This window comes from Sorex fumeus, unplaced genomic scaffold, assembly GCF_029834395.1.
Source record: "Sorex fumeus unplaced genomic scaffold, SorFum_2.1 ptg000048l, whole genome shotgun sequence".
Lineage (NCBI taxonomy): Eukaryota > Metazoa > Chordata > Mammalia > Eulipotyphla > Soricidae > Sorex > Sorex fumeus.
The window spans coordinates 2,335,859-2,353,788 of NW_026606105.1; the positions used below are offsets into that span (position 1 = coordinate 2,335,859).

General features: G+C 41.9%; 1 protein-coding gene across 1 annotated transcript in view; it reads left to right on the top strand.

Moving 5' to 3' along the window:
* The window catches only part of TPK1 (thiamin pyrophosphokinase 1), a 428,537-nt gene that overhangs the window by 146,480 nt on the left and 264,127 nt on the right, over positions 1–17,930 (top strand). Inside the window, exon 4 of the mRNA XM_056124023.1 lies at positions 10,469–10,538. Within this exon, the coding sequence (XP_055979998.1) occupies positions 10,469–10,538 (70 nt within the window). The remainder of the gene's footprint in view (positions 1–10,468; positions 10,539–17,930) is intronic.

Below are 17,930 nucleotides of genomic sequence, written 5' to 3' on the forward strand. Positions count from 1 at the left end.
TGAAAATCTTCATTACATGGCACGAAGCAGATCATTAGAAGGAGCGCAGTGCCGTGAATGCAGATGCTCAATATAAATGCCACTGGCTTTGTACTGGAAATCACAGTTCCTCTGTGCTCCTGACTTGACTCCAATTTAAAGAGTGCCCCACTCGATATCTGTGGCATAGCACAAATAATGTGCTTTCTTAATAATTGCACATAAATATTCTCTACATAAAACCTTTCATCTCAACCCTGGAAATGTTATCTGAGCAACAATTAATTATGCATTTTGCTATTCGTCGAAGCAGCGTGAATTGTCGCTCTCTCTCAAAAAGAGCATATATTTCTGTGAAATACTTGAAAAGTTTTTCCATGCAAAATAAGGTCTTGAGAGCAAAAGGCTGCAGCCCAGGTGCAGAAGCTAGCGGCCTTGGATCATAGGGGTGTTGAATTGTGTGCAGATGAGGCTCACAGGGATGACTCAGTAAGTTGGAGCACATGCCTGGCATGCAGAAGGCCCAAGTTTCATCCCTGGTACTAAATGACCCCTAGAGCACCATCAGGAGTGTCTCCCAACCTGGTCATGCTCTTGAACCCTGCTTGGTGTAACCCCCATTCCTCAAAAACATGCATGCAAATGATAGATACCTTTAAAAATACATGCAAAATGTATCACCTCCTTTAATTTTCTTTTTGGGTCATACCTGGTGATGCACAGAGGTTACTTCTGGCTCTGCACTCAGGAGTTACTCCTGGCGGTGCTCAGGGGACCATATGGGATGCTGGGAATCGAACCCGGGTTGGCGGCATTTGCCTTGCAAGGCAAATGCCCTACCCACTGTGCTATCTCTCCAGCCCAGTATCACCTCTTTTTGATAGCTTGAGTCAACATGAACTTACAGAGAGAGTGTTCCCCTCTTGGTAGAGAGTGCAATTTGTGGTGATTGAAAGAAGAAAACTCTATTTGGATTAGTTAGGGACCTTAAATCACTCCAACTGGCTAAGCTGCTCCCTGTGGGGGATTTATTAGCTCATAGGTTTGAAAAGGCTGGCACCTGGCCTTTATGTGAACTGCAGCTGGGAATACCCACTGACCTCCCAGCTTCACTGTGGTGACTTCTGGGTCCAAGCTGGGAGATTCTCAGGTTGCAGGGCAGTAGAACACAGAACGTGGGGAGTTGGGAGGTCTCGGTAGGATTTGTCTTTGTTTTATTGTTTGGACCAGATTACTTTGTTTCTGAGTACTAAGTCTGGACAGAGACCCTAAAACAGGGATTGAATTTGAGGACAAAGCTGATTTGGGTGTACATTTAGTGTCGTTGTAGCTGAGAGTGGAATGGAGTGGAATCCCCTGGAGGAAAATCAGCTATGCAGAAATTAAATCTTAGCCCTAACCCTGCTGAATTTCTTCTACTTTTTTTTTTAAATTGAATTACAAACTCATTCAGATTGAGTTTCCCACATACGATGTTCCAGCACCAATCTCTTCACCATTAGGGACTTGCGTCCACCAGTGTCCCCACTTTTCCCTTGCACACCTTCATCTGCTTCTATGGTGGATACCTTTTTTTCTAACCAGTCTCATTTCTGCAGAACGGAAGCTTTAACCAGTTCTTGTGCCTATAATTATACAAATGTAAAAATGAACACCTTGATCTATTTATATATAGTTGATAATTTTGTAAGTTTTTTTTAATTTCTTTTTTTTGTTGCTTTGGATAGCACAGTGGGTAGGGCGTTTCCCTTGCACAGAGCTGACCCGGGTTCGATTCCTCGATCCCTCTCGGAGATCCTGGCAAGCTACTAAGAGTATCCTGCCTGCACAATGGAGCCTGGCAAGCTCCCCAGAGCGTATTCAATATGCCAAAAACAGTAACAACAAGTCTCACAATGGAGACGTTCCTGGTGCCCACTTGAGCAAATTGATGAACAATGGGAGGACAGTGCTACAGTGCTACGTACTTATGAAAATCTCCAAGTTGTTTCCTGTACCTTTTAAACAGCAGACCTATCATAAGGCATTCTTTTTGCACTGAGGTATTTAAGAATGAAATACAGAGCCACACCCAAATCCCTTCTCTGCCACCATTCAAGCTCGTCTGTTGGGTCATGCTCCAGACACTCATAAATAAATCTCAGAAGAGATCAGCCAGCAGCAGAAATTTCTTAAATTTATCAGTCCTGGCTGAGACTTCAGGAGTGATCTTGGGAAGAGGTCAGGCCAGCTCCCACCCTTCCAAAAGCCCTGATACTGGACTCATACCTTCACAGTTGCGACCGTGCCTCAAGCCAGAATCCACTGCCTCTAAATTATGCTCCACGGAGCCCAGAAATTGCAGGTACACCTGGTTTTGGGGGCTGAAAACTCAGGACCTTCTTGAAGTTGATATGGGTGCCTTTTCTCCACCTCCCGATACTTCCAGGCGCCACTGCAGCCACACCCACAACCCACAGCTGCTGTGATGTAAGCTCACTGCCCAGTTAAATATTCTGTGTTTTCTAGAGTGACACCTTCAAGCTCTACAACGCTAACATCCCAGGAGATGCACATCAGATTGGACGGGGATGTAACATAGAAGCCAAGTAAACTCCACTAACAAAAACATTGACAGAGAAGGCTTACTAGCAACAACAACTTAGTAAACCCTCACAGAAGGACTTAATGTCCCCATGGTGAGATACAACAATGTCCACAAATTCTATTTTGTTTAAGTAGTTTTTGATTAGCCGTGTAGTGATAACAAGCAATATAAATAAATTATTGTTTGCCTGCTACGGGGCAGCCTTGAGGGGTGGTTGGGGAAATGGAGACAGTGGTAGGGGGAAAATGACACTTGTGGTGGGATTGGTGTTGGAATATTGAATGCACAGAACAAATCATGAAAAACTTGTAAGTGCTGATGTTTAAATAAGGTGAAAAAATTCGAAGAGAAGTCAATATAAAATATGAATACCCATATATATATGTCTGAATTTTTAGCATGTTCATACAATTTGTATAGGTAGATTAAATGATTTTATTAAGGTAGAATTATAGAAAATTCATTGATTTAGAGTTTGATTTGAATATAAGGTGACTCTTTTGAAGTTAAACCAGGTTTTATTTGGAAGTTCTGAAGAAGTGGGGGGAGAGAGAGATAGAGAGACAAGCCAGTGTGAAGAAGAGAGAACGGGGGCTACTCTAGAGTAGAGAAGGAACCCCAGGACACATCAAGCATTAGATATGAGAGTCCGTTGCTGTTAGAAAGGATGAAGTCATGAAATTTACATACAAGTGGTACTACATGGAAAGTATCATGCTAAGTGAAATGAGTCAGAAAGAGAGGGACAGACCCAGAAAGATTGCATTCATCTGGGGAACATAAAGTCACAAAATAGGAGACTAACACCTAAGAATAGTCGAGATAAGTACCAAGAGGTTCACTCCATGGCTTGGAGGCCAGCCGCACATGCTAGGGGAAAAGAGAGCTCAGATAGAGAAGGGAGCACCAAATAAAAGGTGTTGGGAGGATCCTCCCAGGATGGGAGATGCATGCTGAAAGTAGACTATAGACCGAAAATGATTGCCACCCATTGCCTCTTTTGCAAACCACAGCATCCAAAAGGAGAGAGAGAACAAAAGGGAATGCCCTGCCACAGAGGCAGTGTGGGATTGGGGGTGGGGGTGGGAGGGATACTGGGATCCATGGTGGTGGAGAATGGGCACTGGTAGAGGGATGGGTACTCAATCATTCTATAACTGAAACCCAAGCACAAAACATTGTAAGTCTACAGCTGTACCTCATGGTGTTTCACTAATAAAAATTAAAACAATAACAACAATAAAGGTATGAGAGTCCACATCTTGAGGGGAAATGTGGGTGACACGTGTGTTTAGGCACCACATGTGCATGGCACCAACACATGGGCGCAGGCAGTACATGCAACTCGGGCAGCTTATGTGCTTGAAGTATGATTTTAAAAAAACAGCTCTGTTGTCACAAGTTATGAAAATTTGTTAGAAGGACTTCTCTTCAGGGTCTCAAGAGACAATGCAGGAGTAGGGATGGTTGTCTTGCAACCCACAGACTCAGGTTTGAGTCAGTGCGTCTATATATTGTTGTTTCTCACACCCCCTGAGATTCACTCCTGAACACAGTCAGGAGTAGCCCCTAAGCACTGTTGAGTGTGTCCCCCGACCCCGGGGGAAAGTCTTAGCTTGCGTGCAAAAGTGATGAGACTTACATATAAGACCCTTATACTATTTTAAAAAATTCTAGAAGAAAGTGTAGAAAACTCCTGGATATCGATCTTGGCAATGATTTTGTGTATATGATGCCAAAAGCCTCTGCAAAAAGTGAGACAGCATCAAGTAGAAATGCCTGGCACAGCAGAAGAAATAAGCAACCGACTAAAAAATGCAGCCTAGAAAATGGCAGAGAATATTTTCAAGTTATTTATCTGAATGGGGATTACTTTCCAAAATATATAAGGGTTTTCTTCAACACTCTCCAAAGAGCTGAGCAACCCAATAGGATAATGAGCTGAGTAGATAGTTTCCCAAATAACTCTGAGTGTCAACACACCACGAGAAGAGGCTGAGCATTGCTAATCATTCTGGAAATGGAAATAAAAGCAGGATGAAATACCAACTCGAAGCTGATAGGCTGGCCATGATTAAAAATAAAGACAGCAGGTGTTGGTCAGAACGCTGAGAAATTGGAACCTTTGTGAGCTATTGGAACCGATGCGAAATGGTGCAGCCAGTATGAGAAACAGGTTGGAATTTCTCATTAAAATAGAACTACCGTAGAGCCCAGCAATCTCATTTGGGGTGTTTATTCAGAAGGAATGGAAATCAGATTGTTGAAGAGGTATCTGCATTCTCATGTTTGTTGCAACAGCCCTGCCACAGTGGCCGAGATGTAGAAACAACCTAAGAATCCTTTGATGGATGGATGGGTAATGGAAGTGTCTTATATTTGTATGGCGGACTGTTACTCAGCCTTTGGAGTGAAGGGAAGTTTTCAATATGTAAAACTGTGGCTGAAACTGGAGGAAGGTATTATGCTCTGTGAAACAGACGAAACACAGAAGGACTGCACTGTATGATTCAACTTCCCTGAGAGCAGTCAGACTCACAGGAAGAAAGAACGGAGTGGTGATTACTCTAGGCTCAAGAAAGGAAAACATGGGGGTCATTCCAGAGAGTTCCACATCTGCAAGATGACAAAGTTCAACAGGTTTTTGTACCCTATTCTGCCTTTAATTTAATAATACTTCATTATTCACTTCTTATGTTTTTGTTTGTTCTCTTTGTTTTGGGGATACCCCAGCTGTGCTCAGGGCTTACTCCTGACTCTGCACAGGGATGACTCCTGGAGGTGTTGGGGTATCGTATCTGGAGCTGGGGATTGATACTACACTTGATCTTAGCCAAAAGGCTTAGAAGCGATGGAGCTGGGGACTGAATTGGCTTGTAAGGCAAGCACCTACCCCATACTATCTCTCGGGACTAAGACCATAAGTGAAATATTGAAGTGTAAGCCTCTTATCAATTGTCAACATCAGAAAACAAAATAAAACTGACTGTATTGAGGGGTAGGGTGGGTAGTGGTTGAGTGGGAGGGACCATAAGACACTTCTGGAGGACACCATATATATATTTTATATGTACATTGCAGACTGCATTTGTAATACTATGCTGCTGATAATAAAGTTGAATTATTAATGTAAATCATGGTGCTTAAGTAACAACTGGAATCAAAGCCCAGCAAAAGAAAAAACTCTTACCTTCTGAAATGCCAATTAGAATCTCCTGCTGATACTTGGGAAATCGTGTCACTAACTTGCATGTTTAGTGACTACCAGTGCTCTGTTCAGAAAAATCTGTGAAGTTTAGAAACTGTGTATAATGTTTTCCATGTGAAGACACATAGTTGGGATTAGCTCAGAGTTACAGGACTAATGATCTGGATTAGAGTCAAAATCCTTCGTAGTCTTTATTCTCTCAGTTAATTGAAACTGCAAAAAGCTTTGGTTTTTATTTTTTTTCTTCCATCCTAATACTCGAAACTAATTTAAAAGTCTGCTTTTCACAAAGTCTAATAATTTCTTTCCAACGTTAACAGAAATTAATCAAATAGCCAAGTAATCTCTGATTTTGAGTTGTGCTCTTCTTTATCTGTCAGTAATGCTGTTACATTTTGTCTGTTTCTTTTTTAATGCAAGATGTGTTTTAATATATGGATTAAGGAACGAACAAGTATCATCGGTAGAGATTTTAATATATTTCAGTCTTCAGTTGTTCATTAGCCAGATGCATAGTAAATAACTGCTCAACCATTGAAGTCAGAGTATTTGACAAATTTGCAAAAATTTTGCTGTGTAAGACAATGAAAATTTTGCCTTGAGAAATAACTCATGCAGTAACTTCTATTCATTAACACTTGGAACAGTTTCAATGATGATGAAGTGAATGTAGTTTTGAGGTTCATTCATTATGATTTATCAAAAATATCTCATTAAAGAGTTCCCTCTTGTTCCTTTGGCCGGTCATTTGCGTGAGCAGCTCTGTTGGCTTGCTTTGTATTTCAAATTGTTATCGGTGCATTTGTGAAATGTTATTTGCTCTACGCTGAAGTATCGTATTTTTTCAAATGCAATTTGATGTATTTTCCTGAGAGATATTCAAGCTAGTCAAAACATTTCTGACAAATATTAATCATTTGTATGAATAAAATTTTAAAGCGATAGAACACGTATTTTCTCAAACCTTCTTGCGAACCAAATGAAATAGCTTTTGATTCATCTTGGAACTTGAAGTTGTTTGCGTATGGATCGAACTCTTCCTCCCAACCTACATATATTCTGTATATTATTCCTATAGTTTAATAATACTTATACTTTAGCTCTCATAGGAGTTATTGCAACAACTTCTTTTGGTATTTAGTCTACAGCCTTCTGTTTTTTTTCTTCTAATTTTAGGCACTGTGATTGACAACATTGCCAATGGTAGAGTTCCATTCTTGTGACATCCCAGCACCACCCCCTCACCAGTGTCTGCTTTCCTCCGCCATTGTCCCAGAGTGCACCCCTCCTTCCCTCCCCACACCTTTCGCTTCCCCACACCCCTTCCAGGGTAAGCTTAATCCTGTCAATTTATCAGGTTCTGTTGTATCTGATCATTTATTATTCCCGTATGTATCTGTATATCCACACATGAGAGATGTCATTCCATACTTCTTCCTCTCCTGACTTTACTAAGCACGATCCTCTCCAGATTCAATTCCGAAGAGGCAAATTGCATGATTTTGTTCTCTCTTATGGCCGAGTAATGTTCCATTGTGTGTATATCTGCCATAGTTTCTTCACCTAATCATCTGTTCTTGGACACTTGGGTCGTTTCCAGATCTGAGCTGTTATGAATAGTGCCGCAACAAACATAGGAGTGCTAATGTCTTTTCTGAATAGAGTTTTTGGGCTGTTGGGGTAGATGCCAAGAAGTGGAATTGCAGGATCGCCTGCAGGCTCAGTTCTGTCTATTTTAAAGAGAAAACATCTGGACAAATTATTTCCAGTGATGTTGATATTTCTCTTTTTATATGCTACTCTAAAACCATCAATTTAAATCTTTGTGTGAGAAGTAATGGGTGTTAGAAAATAAAAAGGCTTTAGATTGTAGAAGTAACGTGGATCTTAACTAAACTGAATTTAGTGATAAATGATTTTACAGATTTCACATGCAAAGTTTTCTTTTCCTCCCTGTCCTCTCCCAGCATTTTATTGCTTCCATTAAAGAATTCATCAGTGTCCACTGCCTACTGTGAAATTCTGCTTACCTTTCTCTTTTTCCATTTTGGGGAGAGTCTGGAGAGGGTTAATCTGTTTGGTGTTCATTTTTTTATTCTAAATAGGGCTTGGCACATGATGGGTATAAATGTTGGCTCTAGCACCTCTTTCTGGTATAAAATACTGTGAAAATCAATGTTATTCTGTTTGGATAATGCTTGGTCATTCAAAACTATTTGGGGGATATTTATCTTGTTTGAATGAATCAGTTTTTATATTATGTAATCTTATATACTTACTATTTTGCTTACAGAAAATTTTTCAGTAGATCTTGAGGGTAATTATCATTTTTCTCTCTGTTTCTGTTAACTGACATCTGTTTTCATTTATTAATCTTTTCAATTCCCCTATTCAGTTATTTTATGCTATATTTAATATGTGAGATGATCTCCCTTTTAGCTTATGATGTTTGGGCTTTCATATTTGAGAATTGTGCAGAACATTTTGTGATCATTTGCAAGTTGTGTTTGTGGCACCATTTGCAGTTGAACACCAATCCATCAAAGAGTGTGTGTATTGTGGTTATTGGTAAAATGAGAATCCCATATTAGGTGCTTTTGTAAAAATTCTTATTTTTGTTTTCATGTTCTTAGTAGTCTGGGCTCTTCTTTTCTAAGAACATTGTTTTATTTTTCAATTCTAACAAAAGTGGAAGAAAAGGATTCATGTTTCTTGTTCTGTGTTCCGGTATTGATAGGAGCATTGTATAGAATTGTTCAGTCATTAGGTGCTTAATAATCCCCTGCTTAGGTGAGACTATCTCCACTTATTAAAGAGGAAGTTGAAACCAGAAAGTAGTGTTTTGTTGTTGTTGTTCTTAGGCTCTGTTTGGTTTCTGGTATAACCAGGAACCCAGAAATAGTTGCATCTACCATGGATTGATTAAGTGTACGTTGCAGTTTCTCTTGCCATCACTCTGACCAGGAGATACCTCATGTGCTATTAAATCCTAGGGACATAAAGTAACGAAATAGGGGACTAATACGCAAGAATTGCTGAGATAAGTACCAGGAGGTTCACTCCATGACTTCGAGGCCAGCCGCACATGCTAGGGGAAAAGGCAGCTCAGATAGAGAAGGGAGCACCAAATAAAGGGTGTTGGGAAGATCTGCCCAGGATGGGAGATCCGTGCTGGGAGTGGACTGTCGACCGAACATGATTGCCACTCAATGCCTCTGTTGGAAACCACAGCACCCAAAAGGAGAGAGAGAACAAAAGTGAATTCCCTGCCACAGAGGCAGGGTGGGATGGGGAGAATTGGGAGGTGCGAGGGATACTGGGATCAGTGATGGTGGAGAATGGACAGTGGTGGAGGGATTGGGTACTCGATCATTGTATAACTGAAACCCAAGCACAAAAATTTGTAAGTCTACAACTGTACCTCGTGGTGTTTCACTAATAAAAATTAAAAAAAAAAACACCTAGGGACATGGAGGCAGAAATTGAGTTCCATCCTTGGCTGTGCATTTCCCCGGATTCTTCCTGCCATCATATTTGGACCTGCCATCATGTTAGACCCTAGGATATGGTCCCTGAGCAGCACAGCATAGCTGGACCCAGCACTGAATTGTCTAGACCAAGTCCCTGTTTTGGTACTCTCTTCCCCTTACCTCAATCAGTATTTCTTTTTTAGTTTGTTTCACCATCACAACTTTTACCAAGTTCAAACAGTGACAATGTCACTGTTTCTTAAACCCCCCTACCTGTGGGCCCCCTAGTCTCTTGCCCTGCCCCCTACTCACCCACATTTACATGATTTTCAACTGTTGCCTTCTTGGAATGTCTTAGGGATCACCGGGCATCCATATGGACCCCTGTTGAGAAATGCAGATCTAACGAGTCAGGGTTTTGTGGGGCTTGTGTGGGACGAGTCAGGGTTTTGTGGTGTTTGTATGGGAGCCCACGTGGAGCCAGAGACCAAATACTCATCTCAGTGTTGTGCTGTATAGTATTTTATAGGAAACTCGGTGTATTATACTTTTTTAATTTTTAAGTCAAGCATATTTTAAATTTAAATTTTTAAATCAAGCATCCAGCATGGGCTGGAGCGATAGCACAGCAGGTAGGGCGTTCACCTTACAAGCGGCCAACATGGCCGACCCGAGTTCGATTCCTCCGCCCCTCTCGGAGAGCCCGGCAAGCTACCGAGAGTATTCGATATGCCAGACACAGTAACAACAAAGTCTCCAATGGAGACGTTACTGGGCCCGCTCGAGCAAATCGACGATCAACGGGAGGGCTTTTACCTTTACCTTTTAAATCAAGCATGTCTATCACAATAAAATAGGGAGCTATGTAATGTCTGCCATAAATAGAAAGTGTCTGGACAACTGAAGAGAATAGGGAGCTGAGTTTCAAGCAGATTCTGTTTCCACAGTCACACGAAGACCTGTGGTGTGATGCCACACGGTTCCTTGATTAGGAAGAGAGATCAGAGGTGCCCAGAGGAGGTGATCCACATTCGACAATTCTGTCTTCGTCATGTATACATGTCCTGTGGGATATCCATTCTGGGGACAATGGCACCAGTGACTGGATGGGAAATGACCCTTGGGGGAGGCATCGGGGGTTGGGTCTCTCTGGATATCTGTCAGAGAGATGATGTTGTGGGCTCCTAGGCTGAAACACTCTTTGTTTTCTTTTTCTATGTGAAGCTGTTTTAAGAGCCTGTGCTGACGGAGGTGCCAACCGCCTGTATGATGCCACAGACGGAGAAAGAGAGAGGTAGGTATCTCCTCCATCAGCGCTGCTGAGACCAGGCCATTCACTCTGGACTTTGTTCATCTTCTTAGCAAATAGTGCCTGTAACTTCTCCTTCCACCTCCTAATGGGAAATCGCTTCAGCGCTTAAGTGGCCTAACCATGTTGTATTATTGTGCTGCTTTGAATGATAGCGTGTAGTAAAACGGTATTGTTAGTAGAACTAGGCAATCCTGTTCCTTCAGGGGAAGCTCATTTGGGCACTTTCAAAGCTTCATTAGGCAGCATTATTAAATTCTGAAATTTGTGAGGACTTTGAACCACTGACCAAACGAGCACTACAAATGGTAGCCTGACTTACTATTCAAACATTTCAAGTGTGCGGAAAGATCTCCTTTAAATGAAATTCATTTTCTGTTTTAGAAGATGGAGATTTTTATTTTAGTGTTATATAAAGCCCATTGTAGCTGACTCAGACTTCTGCATTAGGCACGCATGTAAATTTTGGGAGATTAAAAAATGCTTCCTTGCTTTTCCAGATCTTTGTCTAGTGAGCTATTTTTGGATAAGAGATGGATGAAAGCAAAATTGAAATCTAGCTCAGATTCCATCATGTTTTGGATGCATCCTCTTGGCAAAACCACGTATTTATACTCTAGATCTAAGTAGACTAGAGATGAAAGTTGGTTCCACTTCTATTATATGTGTTATCCAATGTACTAAAATATTTACATTTAAGAAATCCTCTCTGTGGTGCCAGGAATTAAGTAAAAATATTGAAATGCAGCACGGATACAGATTTAATACAGTTGTCTTGAAATGAAGTACTTTGCTTTATGGCTATATATATGTATTTTTTAACTTGAACATGCTACCATTTGAGTTTTTTTTTCTTTTTGGGTCACACCTGGCGGTGCACAGGGGTTACTCCTGGCTCTGCACTCAGGAGTTACTCCTGGCAGTGCTCAGGGGACCATATGAGATGCTGGGAATCGAACCCGGGTCGGCTGCGTGCAAGGAAAACGCCCTATCCTCTGTGCTATCTCTCCAGCCCTTGAGTTGCTTTTTGAATGTGGTCCATTTCTTGTAAGAGAAGGCCATGTCTGGGGTCTGAATTATATACCCAAAAATGCAGCAGTGGTTTAACAATCTAAGAAACCATTGAATCACTACACACTTTCTGCTTCTTTATTTTCCAACTTTGATTCAGTGAATTTTCATGAGACCCAGCGTGGTAGGCATTTATGAAAAAATATCCATGCATGGCCAGTTGGTTGATTGAAGACGTGGTGCCCGGCATGCCATACTGAGTACTGTTTTGGGAAGAGTACTAGGTGTTTCATTCCCAGAGTCTGTGACTGGTGAGCACTGGGATGGGAGGCATAGCGCATGAAAGTAGCTCATGAACCAAGCTATGAAAGATGATGGCTTGTGCTTCCCAAGAAGCATGGATGATGATAGTGAAACTAATCCAGGTTTCTGAGTGGCTTGTTTTTATAGGAAAGGTGACACAGACCATTGTCATTCTCATTTGAAAGCAGAGCCCGTTACCAGATTTGGGGAATGAGTACCATTGTTTTTGCCTCACCCTTGAAATGATTGATTTAATACCACCAGCACATTTTAAAGAAATATTTTGGAAGTCTTCCAAGAAGAGTGATAGGATCTGTTTAACAACTTTCTGTCTTTGTGTGTGAAGAAGCTCACTAGAAAACGTTGTTTTTGTTCATTTTTTTTTGATCACCATACGATGTGTTTTTTGTGTGTGTGTGTATACTACAAGGTTTTATTATTGCATAATTAATTTTTAAAATAATTTTTATTAGTGAAACATCATGAGGTACAGTTGTAAACTTACAAATTTTTGTGCTTGGGTTTCGATTATACAATGATCAAATACCCATCCCTCCACCAGTGCCCATCCCTCCACCAGTGCCCATTTTCCACCACCATGGATAATATTCCTCCCCTGCATCCCACCCTGCCTCTGTGGCAGGGCATTCCCTTTTGTTCTCTCTCTCCTTTTGGGTGTTGTGGTATGCAAAAGAGGCATTGAGTGGCAAACATGTTCAGTTCATAGTCTACTTTCAATATGCATCTCCCCTCCTGGGAGGATCCTTCAGACACCCTTTATTTGGGCTCCCTTCTCTATCTGAGCTGCTCTTTCCCCTAGAATGCCCGGCTGGCCTCTAAGCCATGGAGTAATCCTCCTGGTACTGATCTCGGCTATTCTTGGGTATTAATCTCCTATTTTCATACGATGTTTTTGATGAGTCAAATCCCGATATGTAGAGGGATGGCTGGTTTGGTTGGAGGCAGCACCCCAATCAGCAGACAAGTAAAGCTAACTGATTCCTGTGGGGTTTAAATCCTCATGAGAAATCACATTGCATTCGAACACTACCCTGTTAATCTAATTGGATATGGGTGACTAAACATGATTCTTCTTAATTGAATTTTTAACAGAAAGGCTTCCCAATGGAAAAGAAAATAAATGTCCGTGATTTGTAAAAAACAAAAACAAAACAAAATATGGGCTGTGTATGCTGCTAGGCATGTTTGGTGTTTATATCTATGATTGAAACTATATAAGGATACTTGAGTGGGAAGAGAATCACTTCCAGTTGACAACTCTGCTGTGGCAATGGAAAGAAGGCAGGTTGCCTTCAGGAGTAAGATGTACAGAGGCTGGAACTAAAGGGAAACATAGGGAACGATTTGGGAGTTTAATTTCTGCTTAACAATTGCTGTCCTCTGCACCATTTTTCATAAGTGTTTGCCTCTTTGTTTCTATCCTCCTAGGCCATCCTTTATAATTTTCAGTACGAAGTCATAAACATTTGGATCTTATTACAAAAGCATTATTAAAAGTGTGCTCAATACATTATTGAATATCTGTTAGTTGATGGGGAAACATAAAGAAGAAAGTAAAAACTCTCTGTTATTTCTTCCTAAAGTTGTAAAGAGTTGAGTCTCCCTATTGATTCCGCTTTTTAAACAACAGAAAATTTGACTCATTTTTATTGTAGCTGCTCAAGTGAACCGAAGATCCCTCATGCTTGAGAAATCATACGGGAGCATTAGAACCTCACTAGGTAGATATTAATACATTGAAAGTTGATGAGTTATGCAATTCTCACTTCCTGTCAGCTATTGAGTGACCTTGATTAATCACCCTCATATTTTGCGTGAATATCTTACCTTTACCCTGAGAGTTGCTCGAGTCATGTTTGGGTGTGGGTTCAGTCTGGAAGTCAAAAGGAGGCAGGTTAAACACCTCATCAGTAAAACATTGGTCACCACCAATCACAGTGAGATCCTCCTCGAGCTATGATCTGAGTGTAAACAGGGAGAGGTTCTAGGAAGACGGTCTTTGCATTGTACCCCCAGGCTTTCAGGTGACATTTCTAAAACAACAAACTTCCTATGCCTATTTGGGGGTATCAGATGCTGGAATCCGTATCCCCGATTCTCCAGCTCCAGTTTGTATTGTATTCCTTCTTTGGTTTTGATAGTGCTACATCTGAGGGTACTGGCATCTACTCCTGGCTCTGTGCTAGGGAGATCACACTCAGTGGTGCTCAGAGAGACCATGTGGTATGGCATATCAACACTGTTGATTGAACTTTCGTGTTTAGTGCTAGTAGTTTGGATTAGAAGGGCCCATGGTGGCCTTATAATGCCTTCCTCCTGCTAGCTCCTAAGCAGGAAATACCTACCATGGATCAGAATCTAGATGGTTAAGCGTGGTCTCTTGGTGAGAATAATCACAAGCTACAGAGGTTTACAAAAAAATTACAAGAGAAGCACGATAAGAGTTTTAGCGATCTTTTTAGAGTATCTTTGTTTCTTGGCCATCAATAGGCATTGGAAGTTTTGTTTTATTTATCTAGCCACTGCCTTGGACAGGGAAAATGTAATTTCTCCATATTGTAGAACATTGATGCATCACTTGTATGTAGCAGATAAATTGTAAAGTTCCTAGATTACGTCATCTCCAGCCGCACCTGTTCTCTTAATGCCGTATTATTCCCTTGTCTGCATCTTTATTCTCGAGAACGCTTTCTGCTCCTGTTACTAACTGGCGAGAGCCTATAAAATAGTCAACTGTATCAACAGTTGCCAGCGTTTCCCACCATGGGACTTATAAAATACATTTAAAGAGGGTCTGAACAAGCAGGGAGTGAGGCCTGAGCCTGGCATGCAGCCAACCCTGGTTTGACCCTCAGCATCACTGGGTGTATTCCTGGAAACCCCCTAACACTGCTGTGGTGACTTAAGCCATCCCTGACACCGTGGGACAGGAAGAGCTCTGCATCCTTGCATTGAACCTGGGGCCCTTGTGCCTTCTGAGCACTGTGAGGTTTCCCCCTGCACCACACACACAAAACATGGACACACACAGAGAAGGGCACACATTGTAATGGCAAAGCTGGGTGTAATTCCACAGCAAAACTGCTCTCAGGGATTTGGTACTGAAGTCAAAGACTAGAAAGTTCCTAGTGCTTTGAGTGCTCCCCTCAGGTTCTCCATCTGCAAGTGCTCCTCAGAGGAACCACTGACTTGATTAGCCTGTTTCACTTTGCTTCCCTTTTTTTTTTTGCTATACATACATATGGATGGTTTATTATAAATTATGTACTTATTTCTTTAATTTCTTTTGTTGTTGTTGTTAAATTTATTTATTGAATCACCATGAGAAAAGTTACAAAGCTTTCAGGTTTAAGTCTCGGTCATACAATGATCAAACATCCTTCCCTTCACCAGTAATTATTTTTCACCACCAAGAACCCCAATATACCCCCCTTCTCACCCCTCCCGTTGCCTGTGAGGCAGATGATTTCTACTTGACTCTCTCTACTCTGATTACATTCATTATTTCGACAAAAGATGCACCATTATTGTTTGGAATTTCCCCCGAACAATCAGAACTGCTGAAAAGGCATTGTGAAACAATTTGTTTTCTATTTGCTGGTTATAAAAACCATATGATGTCACGCGATTTTGGATTTCTGATATTTTACTAATTAAGTCTGGAGAGATTTCTGCCAAGAGTTAAATAATTACGAGATTGGTTTCTGTGCGTCTGGTGCCATGGCCGTGCCAGAGAGCCGCTTATGGGGGGAGCCGGTTCCGCCCCCCATCCCATGAGGCTGCAGTTGCCCCATCACCGTCAGCTCATACCTGGCTTTCCAATAAGCTCTGAGGTGGCGGCCACCGTGCTGCCTGGGGGCTGGGGGGGGGAGGAGAAAGGCGGAAGAGACAGACACCCTTTCCCTCTCGGGGGCGGGGGGGGCATGGCACCAGAGTTTAACACATACTCCATTCACGTTTCTGCTGCAAGCTGTACATGTGCCTCTGGTGCCATGATCGTGCCGGAGAGCCACTTTGCCTCCGTTTGGACATTATAAAATAGGATATCGAATAGGATATCAGATTGCATTTTGAGTAGATAAACTTTTCCCTCCTTTGGGTATAGATTTCTGAACGTGCCAAGGGATTAAGAGGTGTTGATCTAGGTTCCCCTGAGAGCTTATAGGAACCCTAATTATGTTTTGGTAAAAGGTGTGTGTGATGGGATCAAGTAGGAAGAATTGTTCAGAAACTAGACTCTGGGAACTGATGCCACATCTGAAGTAGTCTGACGATAAGGAGAAGTAGCTTATAAGACCATTCTATAATCTGATACGGAAGAGGGAGAGAGAGAACACACAAGTGCAAATATCCATTTTGGAAACAGATAGGATCACTAATGCAGCACCAGGAATAAGGATGTAGCACTTATCTAGCGTGTTTCATTCATTTCGTTTCTTCAATACATACATTCGTGGAATCACTCTATATCCAAAGACATGCTAGCTATTACTGTGACTTCAAGTAAATATATTCCCTGCCTTCAAAACTGCTGTTGTTCATGGAAGTAAAGGAAAAATGTTCTCCCTTACCTTCCCCTCCAGCCCCCTTACTGCCTTTCCCGGCCCCTTCTCGGGTCTTTTTTCACCATGCACATTGGTCATCCTCTCTGATGGCCTGGCCAGCTCTTTGACCAGTGAGAACTTGCAGCTCCTGTGCGGCACTGAGCCTCAGAGCTTTGAACAGCTTTTCTAGCATTTTTCCTCTGCATGCAACAAGCCCAAATATAATGATGCCCGCTCCTGGGCCGCCCCACTGGCTGTCCAGCCATGCAACTGCCCTTTCCTACTCTGTGATAACGCTTTCAACTCAGTGGTCAATGTCGTGTTCACCTGTTACCCTGATTTACAACTCTGAAGACAGTTCCTTTACTAGTTTGAAAATTTCTAGTGATTCATTGTTCTTTTGCACGGCAGAGCCTGGCAAGCTACCCGTGACGTATTCGATATGCCAAACACAGTAACAGCAAGTGTCATGATGGAGACGTTACTGGGTCTACTCGAGCAAATCGATGAACAACGGGAGGACCATGACCGTGACCATTGTTCTTTTAACTTGGAGTACTACTCTGTAATTATTATTTTTATTTAATTATTATTTTTATTGAGATATAAAGCTTCCAGGTTTAAGTATCAATCATACAATGATCAAACACCCATTCCTCCACCAGTGCACATTCCCTACCACCAATGTCCCCAATTGCCCCCCATTCCAACCCTCCCCCTGCCTCTATGGCAGACAATTTCCCCCATACTCTCTCTACTTTTGGGCATCATAGTTTGCAATACAGATACTGAGATACTCTCTCTTTTATCTTGTGATTTAGCTTGAGTCACTGTATGTCATCTCTTTCACTAGGCAGTGAATGCCTTGCAGGTGACAATCATAATTAATCTTTATATACCTAGTGGTATCTAACACATCAAGGAGAATGAAAATTTATTGAATTAATAATTTTTTGTTGATATCTTTGTGAGAAAGACTAAGTTTTCACCCTCTCCTCCCACCCCTGAACCAGGGATTTCAAAAAAAAAGGTCAGCCATTTGAAGAGTCTTGGTCATGATCACGATCACGATCATCCTGTTATTTGTTGATTGCCTTGAGCAGGCACCAGTAACATCTCCTTCGTCCTGCTCTGAAATTCGAAAAAGTGCCACATTCAAGGCTCTTTCAGGGTTAGGAGAATGAGACCCATCATTGTTACTGGTATTTGGCTTATTGGGTACGCCACGGGGAGTTTGCCAGACTCTGCCATGTGGGCAGGTTACATTCGGTAGCCTGCCAGGTTGTCCAAAGTAAGAATGAGATAATAAGATGTCACGGGGCCGCGAATGCTGGGAGCAGGGTTTTATAGTCTCTGGGTCTTGGCCATTGATGGGATTACATAGCACTGGGGGTCAGTTGGTGGGTGTGACTCCCGCCTACTGGAAGATGGAGGATCTAGGTGGAGGATGCTCAGCCCCGATCCAAGCAGGCTTGGATATCTCAGCCCCGAGACCCTC